We start from the raw sequence: 12,103 nt of genomic DNA on the forward strand, positions 1-12,103 counted from the left end.
CAGGGTTGTGTATTCCCATTTTAACATGAGATGATTCACTTGCTTTAGAAAGGAAACTTCCAGCAGCATTGTAGATACATAAGCTGATATATTTAGCAAATAATGTCAGAGAAACTTGAAAGCTGGTCTCTATCACATTGTACTGTCAGTATCTGAGTCCCTGTCCTCTAGAGCAGTGTTCTAGATATTTAAAAATTGAAAATTTAAAAAAAAAAAAAAAAAACAGAATCCTAGTAAAGACACAGATGTAGAGAACAAATGTATGGAGCCCAGGGCAAAAGGCCAGGAGGAATTGGGAAACTGGAATTGACACGTATACACTACTGATACTATGTATAAAGTAGATAACTAATGAGAACCTACTGTAGAGCACGGAGAGCTCTACCCCATGCTCTGTGGTGACCTAAACGGGAAGGAAATCCAAAGAAGGGTGATATATGTATGCGTAGAGCTGACTTACTTTGCTGTATGGTACAAACTAATACAACATTGTAAAGTAACTGTAGCCCAATAAAAATTAATAATTAAAACAGAATCCTAGCTATAGCATGGTGCCCTAGATGGAGTAGTCACCCCAAGTCAGCGACCAGGTGGTTTATCAAGCCTCGGGATTAGTCTAATACGCCAGTGACTCTTCCAACGCTGAACGCTGTCTCAGCACACCAGGCGTGTCTTCTGCTCTGCTTGTTGCCTTCCTACACAAGGAGCGTTACGCCAGTTTTTGCTTACTGTAGCAGAACACCACTAAGTTTATTGAAAACTACAGATGTAAATTCTTTGTAATGAAACCAAGACGGGAAAAAATAAGTCTAACTTCAGGGTGTTTTTTTCCCCCTAAGTTTAATCATTTATTGTGTTCGGTTAGAACAACACAGAACTATTGCTTAGCAACACTGGATTAGGCAGAAAATAATTTAAGCTCCCAAATGAGAAACATTTGTAATCGAATATGCTCTAACACTTGCTTTACCACATGGCTTAACACCCTTTTGCTCACACATGGTTAAACACATGTTTGAACTGGTGTTTTAACACCCGTCTCACACATCTTTACGCCCTTTGTTCACATATGCTTGAACACATGCTCTGACACTCTCTGTGCTCTCGCTGTTGAACACAGGCAGAGTATTGTCTTGGATCGCCTTTTCTAAAGTTTCATTGGTTCAGAGCGTTCAGCCAAACACGCGTGTCCAGTAAAGTCACAGCTCTTTCTACAAGATGACGTCCACTGCTGTGTGCCTTCAGTCTGTCTGGAGCAGAGAATCCTCCCGGAGGTCACCCTGGCTATGGCCCTTCATATCTACCACACCCCCAAGTGATGGCCTTTTCGAGTATTTCAGCCCAAGTGTGTGACCTGTCACAAAAGTATTGGTTTTCACCCTGGCCTGTCTACTTGTATTTTTCCCAAACTACTACACTCTAAAGTCTTATTCAGAGCCAAATGTGGAATTGAGCTGGGTTTTTTCCTCTCTCTCTCTCTTACATCTTACTTGGCAACTTCAGCAAAGCTGAAAATATATGTACAGAAGTGTGGTGTTTGTGTTACAGAAATCTGAATATAATTGGGAAAAGTGTGGCCTCGCCTTGCTCCCATGAGTCTGATTTCTGGGGTCCTCTCTCTTTTTGTTTCTGTGGCGTCTGCCATCCTCTTAGGCAAGGTGACTGCCTCCTCTTCACTTTGACCTGCTAGATGTGCCATTGGCGGATTCACAAAAGGTTGGCTCTTCTCCCAAGGGAATAGGATTCTATGCGTGACAGTGGTTTAGAGTGTGGGTTTCTGAGCCAGACTGCTAGAGTTCAAATCAGCGCGTTTCCACATCTGAAAAATGGGAATAACAATACCTACTTTACTGAGTTGTTGTAAGGATTAAATGATACAGTGTTTATAAATCACTCAGTGTCCAGCATGTAGGAAGTGCCCCCAAATTACTATTTAATTACTCTTAATTCAAGTAAAATAAGTGACAATAACCTAAGTCTAAACAGTGCTCTGAGCTTCCCTGGTGGCTCAGTGGTAAAGAATCCACCTGCCAATGCAGGAGAGGCGGGTTCAATCCCAGGGTCGGGAGATCCCCTTGAGAAGAAGGAAATGACAAGCCACCGCGGTATTCTTGCCTGGAAATTCCATGGACAGAGGAGCTTGGCGGACTGTAGTCAGTGGGGTTGCAAAAAGTCCGACGCAGCTTAGCAACTAAACAATAACAGCAACAACAAGCCCTGCCTGCAGGTTATAAACTCTGTTTTATCCATATCTTTCCACATCGCTATTGACACGGATGTAAGCATATCCCCATTCCACAGAGACGCAAACTAAGCACAAATACCTTAAGAACTCTGCCAGAAATCGCGTAGCCAGCAAGTAGTAAGCTTGCCTGTTGACTGCACTCCCTTATCTAAAAGCAGTGTTTCCCCTACAATGTTACAAAACCAAATCCCGTTAGATGTACACAGAATTACCAGAAATATCTCTCCCCATCCCAGAGCTTACGGAGGAGGAAAGATATTGACAAATGAAAAGTAACTTCCATTTATTGAGAAATAGTTATGAGTCAGCCTGTACTAGGCACTTTTTAATAAATTGTCTCTCTTCATCTTTAGAGCAACCAATATGACAGCTGAGGAAACTAAGGTCTAAGAAGTATAATGAACATACCCAGAGTCAAGAACTAATAAGTAACAGAACTAGAATTTGAACACAAGCCTAATTCCAAATAAAACCAATACTCTTTAGTCATTACTCGTATTGGCTTTCAACCAACAACAATAAATGAGTTCACAGACAAATAACAGCTATAGTATAAGTCAATTTTGAATGAAGTATGTTCTTCCCCTAATAATTCCTAATTATGCTGATTATGCGGGATTGTTTCTTTTTTTTTAACATTATAGAATGAATAAACATAGCAAGAAATAAAAGTTATGGCTGCTGTATGAAAGCATCTGTAAATTAAATCCACATTTAGTCTGTACCCCCCACTTTGATGAAATGCAGGCCTGTCTAATCTTCATGGAAATGTTCCTTTATAGGTGTGTGCTAACCGGCTTTCAGTTCAGTTCAGTCGCTCAGTCATGTCCGACTCTTTGCAACCCCGTGAATCACAGCACGCCAGGCCTCCCTGTCCATCACCAACTCCCAGAGTTCACGCAAACTCATGTCTGTCAAGTCGGTGATGCCATCCAGCCATCTCATCCTCTGTCATCCCCTTCTCCTCCTGCCCCCAATCCCTCCCAGCATCAGAGTCTTTTCCAATGAGTCAACTCTTCACATGAGGTGGCCAAAGTATTGGAGTTTCAGCTTTAGCATCAGTCCTTCCAGTGAACACCCAGGACTGATCTCCATTAGAATGGACTGGTTGGATCTCCTTGCAGTCCAAGGGACTCTCAAGAGTCTTCTCCAACACCACAGTTCAAAAGCATCAATTCTTCAGTGCTCAGCTTTCTTCACAGTCCAACTCTCACATCCATACAGGACCACTGGAAAAACCATAGCCTTGACTAGACGGACCTTTGTTGGCAAAGTAATGTCTCTGCTTTTCAATATGCTGTCTAGGTTGGTCATAACTTTCCTTCCAAGGAGTAAGCGTCCTTTAATTTCATGGTTGCAGTCACCATCTGCAGTGATTTTGGAGCCCCCCAAAATAAAATCTTTCACAGTTTCCACTGTTTCCCCATCTATTTCCCATGAAGTGATGGGACCAGATGCCATGATCTTAGTTTTCTGAATGTTGAGCTTTAAGCCAACTTTTTCACTCTCCTCTTTCACTTTCATCAAGAGGCTTTTTAGTTCCTCTTCACTTTCTGCCATAAGGGTGGTGTCATCTACATATCTGAGGTTATTGATATTTCTCCCGGCAATCTTGATTCCAGCTTGTGCTTCTTCCAGACCAGCATTTCTCATGATGTACTCTGCATATAAGTTAAATAAGCAGGGTGACAATATACAGCCTTGACGTACTCCTTTTCTTACTTAGAACCAGTCTGTTATTCCACGTCCAGTTCTAACTGTTGCTTCCTGACCTGCATATAGGTTTCTCAAGAGCTTTAGTTGTGTCCAAGTCTTTGCGACTCTGTGGACTGTAGCCTGCCAGGCTCCTCTGTCCAAGGGATTCTCCAGGCAAGAACACTGGAATAGGTTACATTTCCTTCTCCAGTGGATTTTCCTGACCTAGGGATTGAACCCACCTCTCTTTATGTCTTCTGCATTGGCAGGTGGGTTCTTTACCACTGGTGCAACCTAGGAAGCCCTTTTACAGGTAACTTGTGCTAACAGTTATCTGAACATAAGAATTATTTAAATTCTATGGATTTTAAAAAATTCTATGGTCTAAAGGAATTTCAGTGGATGGTAAATTATTTGAAAATAAACTCTACTTCATTGACTGGATTCTTGTTGTTGTTCGGTTGCTATGTCATGTCCGCCTCTTTCCAACCCCATGGACTGCAGCATGCCAGGCTTCCCTGTCCTTCACTATCTCCAGGGTTTGCGCAAATTCATGTCCATTGAGTCAGTGATGCTATCTAACCATTTTATCCCCTGAGGCCCCCTTCTTTTGCCTTCAATCTTTCCAAGCATCAGGGTCTTTTCCAGTGAGTCAGCTCTTCACATCAGGGGGCCAAAGTATTGGAGCTTCAGTTTCAACGTCAGTCCTTCCAGTGACTGGATCCTAGAAGGTCAGTGTTTAGGCAAAAAGAATGTCAGTGTTGGCATAAAGAATGCCAACCTTGAGTTTGGTGAATTGGAAGGGCAGTTTTCATAGTCACATGTTAGTAAACTCAAGGTATCACTTTAAAGACAATTTAAAGGTGACTGCAATCCTTGAGCTAACTTTCCATGTTAAACTAGTTTGGACCCAGATGCAGAGACTAACGATCAGATCATTTAAACACAGAATAAGACCAGCCACAAATAGTAACACTTGGATGCCTGACTCATAGATGTGAGCAAGAATTAGTAATTACTTTGAATGGTTGGAAGATCCCAGAGGAAAATTTGGGAAACTCTTCATTCCCTTTTGCCCTGTACACAGAATTCTTAGTACAAATACCTGGCAACATCAAGATACAGGTGCGGATTTGGAATATCTGAAGCCTCACTTTGGTTTCTTTGTTTTTCAACTGAATCTCATTCTATTGAGATTCAAGATCAAATACTTGCATTTTAATGTAACATTTGCCAAATTTCCAAACCTCTAAGCACAAAATCCTCAACCCTCCTTTCTTTGCTTGCCTGGAAATCTAGGTAGCACTGAGCCAAGAGTAGGAGTTATGAAGTGAGATTACACTTGATTAGGAACAAAAAAAGTCCTATGTCCAGAAATGCAGATGTGCACAGCAGTCCTAGGGGAATGTTGGTATTTGATCTCCTCGTCTTAAAGGTTCATGTTCCCAAGGTTAAGAGATGCAGAGAGCCAACTTTTATTTGTAACTAATGCTGAAATTACTCTGGAGATTCTAGAAGTATTACATTACAAATCACACAGCTTTGGAAATCCTACAACTCGTGAGTTACAAATATCACTGTGTGAGAGAAAGGGGCAATAAGTGAAGGACAGCATTCATAAGCTTAATTTATACCATAGCAGCATGATCATGAATATACTGTATGAGAGTTTTCTTCTCAGTGAGAAAAAGAAAAGAGAGCCTAGGAAGTCCATGAGTCAAGACCCAGCTAAAAGAACCAGGAAGTAAAGGCCTCCTTGTCTAGGGGAATCTGAGTGGGGGAGGGGGAGCCACAGTCAACGGGCTGCAATATCCTCCTTTTTCTAATATCTAACTTCATGACCTGGATCAGGTTGCTTATTTATTGAGTAAGGCTTCCATTTGCGTAAAAGGTAAAGTATAGGTATTTACAAAATAATATCTTTTAACAAGCTTGGCACCAATGGCCATCTGTGAAAGAGATAACATATAACAGTTCGCCTCAAGAGGGGAACTTCAGTGGAACCAAATTCAGTATTAAAATCAAGAATAGTTAGAGACATTTATATATCACACAGTTGCCTGGGTGTTTTTTTTTTTTTTTTTTAACCTTAATAAACTGTTTTCCTGTAATAGGCACTTGGCATTATCTGGTATTAACTAATTGGACTTCCTTTTTGGCTTGACCTTTCTTATTTTAAACTAGATGGTGATCTAGTTCTTTGTATTTTCAATGACTTTAAGCCCAAAGACAAAGAAAAGATAGATAAATCTGTATCTTGGTTACAGGAGTAAATTATTATAGGCAAAATTACACCTGTTTCACTTTTCACCAATGGAATCTACTACTCGATGTGTGTGTGTGTGTGTGTGTGTGTATGTTTCACTGTGAGGTTAATCTGCCCTTGCCATGAAACGTTTTAATAATTAAATCCACTTAAATCATCACACCTTGAGAAACATTTTTAGAGTGATTCTAAGGCATGACCTTAAAAAGAGAGCTAGAATTTGGAATATAGTGCATAATTTATATAATTTTTGGCTTCCCAGGTGGCACTAGTGGTAAAGAATCCACCTGCCAGTGCAGGAGACACAGGAGACATGGGTTCGGTCCCTGAGTCAGGGAGATCCCCTGGAGGAGAGCATGGCACCCACTCCAGTATTCTCACCTGGACAATACCATGGACAGAGGATCCTGGCAGGCTACAGTCTATGGGGTCACGAAGTGTCAGACACAACTGAACACATACATACCCATATATAACTGATGTACAACATGTAAATGTATGATAGATTTTAAGTGAACAGAATATACATAATATTTCAGAAATAAAACACCCCACACATATCACCTACCTTACACTAATAAATGCAAATTCAGGTTGTACCATCTGAACAGCTACTACTTCACTCATCCTCACTAATGATATTTTTCAGATCTTGGATTTTGATAGATGCACTGTGGAATGTAGAAATAATCATCATTTAGGTAACTGAAAAGTAGCTTGCCAAAACTGATATAATGAATGTTATTTAAGATGTTCTGTCAAAATCCTTTCCAATTAGTGTTGAGGTCTTGAAGGGCCAGGCTTGGCTTTTTATTAATATGTTCAGTTTATTAATGTATTTTTGATATATGCATAGCGTGACTATCTAAAACATGTCATGATATTGCATAATTATGGTGCTTTTAATTTGTTGTACCCAAGTTTACTTTCCAGTCTTATTTAAAATTCAAAATTACTTCATAGTTTCATAACTAATAACTCATTAGGAAGCTGTGCCAGGTACTTAAGGTTACCTCTAAGGCAATGCATATTTAACAATAAACTAGAGAAGTTCTTGACTACTTGACTGTCATTGACCAGTTTAAATATTTAAAGTTATCATCTGACCCTTTGTCTAACCACTTTTAGAAAATGAAACAGTTTGTGTATAAAACATAGAAAAGGGAAGTCCTTTCACAGTCTTTTCTAAAATGAAGAAAACTAGCTATCAGTAATCAAAAACTTAGATAACACTTACATATGTGTGTGTGTGTGTGTGTATATATGTATATGTATATGATACCATGCTGACCATGTATTATTTTTAGATTAGAGGACCCATTTTTTCTTTTTCTTGTTATTTTTTGATAAGACATAGACATTTAAGCATGTCATTCTACTGTGATCGGGTTCAGATTCGTTGTCAGTCACCTTAATAATTTTGCATTCCTATCTGTCTCTCTGTTATATCTTAAAAAAGACAGCATTTGACTTGTCTCTGTTCCCCTCCAAATGATGAGAAATTGAGCATAGTTAAAAATGATAACGGTTCAACTCCTTGCTTATTGAGGTGTGTCCTATCTACATTATTTAGACCTTGTCTCGAAATCTAATAAGTAGCTGAATGATAATTAAAAATAATCCAGCATAATGCTTTACTTATAGTGGTGTGATTTAACTAATGTCTATTCAGTATCTGTGTAATAAAAATAGTTCTAGGTTCAATAGGGACCCAAACCTGGGTGATGTGGAAGATACTTCATATAAGTCAATGAGATAATTAAGGTCTCTTTTCTGATGCTGTCTTGTTTAGCATTCTTAGATTCAGGAGGACAGCCCTTCTATCTAATTTAAATGAAAAGAGATTTGTTAGAGTGTGTATAGAGTCCTTGCGGAAAATGGTAAAATTCTTTTGAATGCTTCAGGCCAGCAGAAGAGACCGATCAGACTCCCCTGGGACTGCTCACTGCTGCAGTCTTACACCGAGTGGCACCCAGGCTACAGGAACCCGATTCCATAGTCCCTTCCAGAACTTTCCCAGAAGAGCCAAATGCAACTGCTTCCCTACACACACACACTCTTAGAGAAGTGCCTGTTAGCTCCCATGCAAGTTCCCATCCCATTGCCAAGTCTTGCACAGGCATCTGCCTTGCAGAACCTAGGCAATGTCTGAAAACTGGTTGCAAGAGAATCTCGAAAATGTAGTTCTTAGGTTTCTAGCCTTCACAGTCAAAGAAAGCGGTTAGAAGGGATCCGAAAGTGTATGGAATGAGCCAGACAGTTCTTAGGTTTCTAGCCTTCACAGTCATAGAAAGCTGTTAGAAGGGATCTGAAAGTGTATGGAATGAACCAGTGCTCACTACCCCTCAGGCATGTTCTGAAATAGTGATTCTCCAGCTGTGTTCCAAGGAATCCTAAAATTCTGCGTATGTACCTGAAGGTTGCCAAGGAGGAAGAGAAGACCAGACAGGCAGGACTCCTATCTAGAGCAGCTCCAGAGTAATCTGGTCATCTGTTGGGGATGTCTATAGTCCTTTGAAAAAAGTTTTTTCTGAAAAAATAAGGTTTTCCCCCCGCCCAAGTTTTGAAACTGCTGCTGCCCCCAAATACAGGCAGACCTCAGATAATGTAGGTTTGATTCTAGACCACCACGATAAAGAGACTCACGTGAATTTTTTGGTTTCCCAGTGCATATAAAAATTATGTTTACACTATTCTGTAGTCTCTTCAGTGTGTATTAGCATCATGTCTTTTAAAAAATGTACATACATAATTTAAAAATGCTTTATTGCTTAAACTTGCTAACCATCATCTGAGCCTTCAGCAAGTCATAATGGTAACCGAAAAGATCACTAATCACAGTTCTCCTTAACAAATATAAAAATAATGAAAAAGCTTGAAATATCACAGGAATTGCCAAAATGGGACACAGACATGAATGAAGTGAGTAAATGCTGTTGGAAAATGGTACCAATAGACTTTTTTGCCACAAATCTTCAAATTGTAAAAAAAGACAGTATCTGTGAAGCCCCCAGATGAGGTCTACCTGTATGCCTCAGTCTTCCGTCTACTGCTTTTCCTGTTAGGCAGGGCATCACAAATATAGTCTAGCATTTCTTTCCATCACAGTTCTATTTAACAGACCACCTGCACTTTCTTAGACAGTGAAAGTGAAATTGAAAGCCTCTCAGTTGTGTCCGACTCTTTGTGACCCCATGGTCTATACAGTCCATGGAATTCTCCAGTCCAGAATACTGGAGCGGGTAGCCTTTCCCTTCTCCAGGGGATCTTCCCAACCCAGGGATCAAACCCAAGTCTCCCACATTGCAGGCAGATTCTTTACCAGCTGAGCCACCAGGGAAGCCCTTCTTAGACAATATTTGAAAATAATTACAAATTACACTCTTTTCTCCCATGTCTCATTAGGAGAAGGGCTGCTCACAGGCCCATTCATATTAGGGTTTTTAATGTGAATTCACCACCGCCTGAGAACATCTCAGAACATCTCAGCAGTGGAGGGCTATTCAGTCCGCATAGCCATAGGGATGAAGAGACTGGACACTTTTAATTACTCCTCAGCTACTTTGTCTCATTGACTTCAAAAACAAAATTAGCAGTAATAGGAGACAGTGGTTCCATGGGTTAAATTAATCAACATGTGCTAATTAAAGAACCGTTGAGCCTCTGCCATTCCTGCCTGTTTTAGCCGGTAGAGAGCTCTTAGTCAGTCTTCCCGACTCTGGTCTCTGTACTTTCAATATTTTGTCATTTGAATTGAAGGGAGACAATCTCTGGCTTAAATGGAAGAGAGACAGAGCTATTCACATATATTGGCCTTCATGAAGGGATTTTTTAAATCATCTTTTTCTTTTTTTTAACAGTACATTCCTGTTGGTTATCTCTTTTAAATATAGCAGTATGTGCATGTCAGACCCAAACTTGGAAACGTTTCTCTCTCCTCTTTCCCTTCAGGACATCCCCCACAACCCCATACTGCTGATACATTCGGCTTTTTTCACTCTAAACTATAACTGTTTGCTTTACAACTGATAAGCCCTAAAGAAACCTGGACTTTTGATACCAAGCCACTGTTTCTCCATCTTTCATGGGTTTTCAGAATAGCCTAACTTCACCTCTGCTTTCATGCAGCATCCATACCCAAACCCTCTCTGCTGCCCCAGAAGCATAAGCTGCCTGCTGCTGCTGCTGCTGCTAAGTCACTTCAGTCGTGTCCAACTCTGTGCGACCCCACAGACTCCCCCGTCCCTGGGATTCTCCAGGCAAGAACACTGGAGTGGGTTGCCATTTCCTTCTCCAACAGACCAGCCGCCTAGCATTTCTTTAAAGAGTCAGAAATTTTTATTCCTGTACACAAGGCGCTGTTTGCTCTGTTGTTCCCACTTGCTTAAAATAGACTTCAGAAGATTTTGGTTTTGTTATCTTTCCTGTATTTTCTTATATTTAAAAAATGGTGAGTTTATTGAAGTATTTGTAATACAAAAACAGAGAAGAACCTACATATTTTTAAAATATTAATTTTAAAATATTAATTTCATATTTATTGTTGCATATCCTGACACTTCCAAAAGGTATTAAGGACATATAAAATAAAACTCATTGTCTACTGTACCACTGCTAACATTTGAGAATGGATTCTCCCTGCCTTTTTTGTGTATATTTTTGGTAGTATTGTTTAGTCACTCAATTGTGTCCAACTCTTTGCAACCCAGTGGACAATAGTCCACCAGGCTCCTCTGTCCATGGGATTTTCCCAGGCAGGAATACTGGAGTGGGTTGCCATTTCCTTCTCCAGGGGATCTTCCCAACCCAGGGATTGAACCCACGTATCTTGCATTAGCAGGCAGGTTCTTTATACTGAGCCACCTGGGAAGCCCATACATATTTTACCTACAAACAATTGAATATATTATTGGCATTTTAAGTTTTTGAAACCCATCTGTGGTTTACTGTCACTCCAAATAAAAAATGTTGTCGTCCTCATTTGGTAGATGCTGTATTTTAACATAAAGAATATAAAATCTGCCAGAATTATTTGTCTCAGATTTAGCTTATAAACGTGTGTTTGGTTCACATTTTTGCCTTTTCATTTTTTCTACTGTCAGCTGTAAAACATCAGATCAGGATTAGCTGCTGTAGTACTGGCTGCACTTTATTAAGTGCATGAAGGAATTTTTCTACTCTCTTCCCAGCGAAGTTTATTTAGGTAAAAGGTTGATAACATTCTTTGCCCCAAAGAAAGTTTTTTTTTCTTTCTTGCCCATGAAGACAATTCTTCAAGAGGTTAAACATGAAGAACCATTCTCTCTCATATAAACAGATCTATCCCTCCACTGTGTTAAGCTGGGTTTATAAAATACATAATCTCACATACAAATTAAAATAGTTCTGTAGTGTGCGTGTAGGGGATGTATCTTACTTTGGGTTTGCCGACATACAAAAGAATCTAGAAACATTTGTATTTTTTGAAAGACTGGGCCTCTGCCATACTCTGATATGCAAAATCCATAGTTTATGCTTGGATGTATTTAAATAAGTTGAGTAACAGGTCTAGGTAAACAAGTTACATTGATTACAAGAGTGAATGTGAGCTTGAGAATATTTGTGTTAATGCCTCATTTTTTTTCAAGTAAGACCCTGTGCATTCCTTACAGAGAGGACTATTTTCCTGAAAGTGATAAAAATGCAAACACTCATCTCTAATGTTTTATGTCATGTCAACTACCTCTTTGATAGGATTCTTTGTTTTGGTTATTTTCCTTACCAGTGATAAGATAAGATCTAAAGGATGTATTCTGCATACTGATCGAAGCATTCTGCAGTACTTTTGCCAGAAAAGTCCCTGAATATTCCAAGTAAGAATTAAAGAAAATTTTGCACAACATGGCATATTTAAAATA

At 39.7% G+C, this 12,103-nt stretch overlaps 1 protein-coding gene across 27 annotated transcripts in view; it reads left to right on the forward strand.

The window, feature by feature from the left end:
- VTI1A (vesicle transport through interaction with t-SNAREs 1A) overlaps positions 1-12,103 on the forward strand; it is a 381,817-nt gene that overhangs the window by 249,075 nt on the left and 120,639 nt on the right. The window contains exon 9 of one of the 27 annotated variants that reach the window (XM_055560797.1): positions 10,335-10,593. The exons of the other annotated variants lie outside the window; for them this stretch is intronic. Coding sequence (XP_055416772.1) covers positions 10,335-10,374 — 40 coding nt within the window. The 3' untranslated portion in view covers positions 10,375-10,593. Of the gene's footprint in view, positions 1-10,334; positions 10,594-12,103 lie in introns of those variants that run through there. 27 annotated transcript variants of the gene reach the window in all.

This window comes from Bubalus kerabau, chromosome 22 (genome assembly GCF_029407905.1).
Source record: "Bubalus kerabau isolate K-KA32 ecotype Philippines breed swamp buffalo chromosome 22, PCC_UOA_SB_1v2, whole genome shotgun sequence".
Lineage (NCBI taxonomy): Eukaryota > Metazoa > Chordata > Mammalia > Artiodactyla > Bovidae > Bubalus > Bubalus kerabau.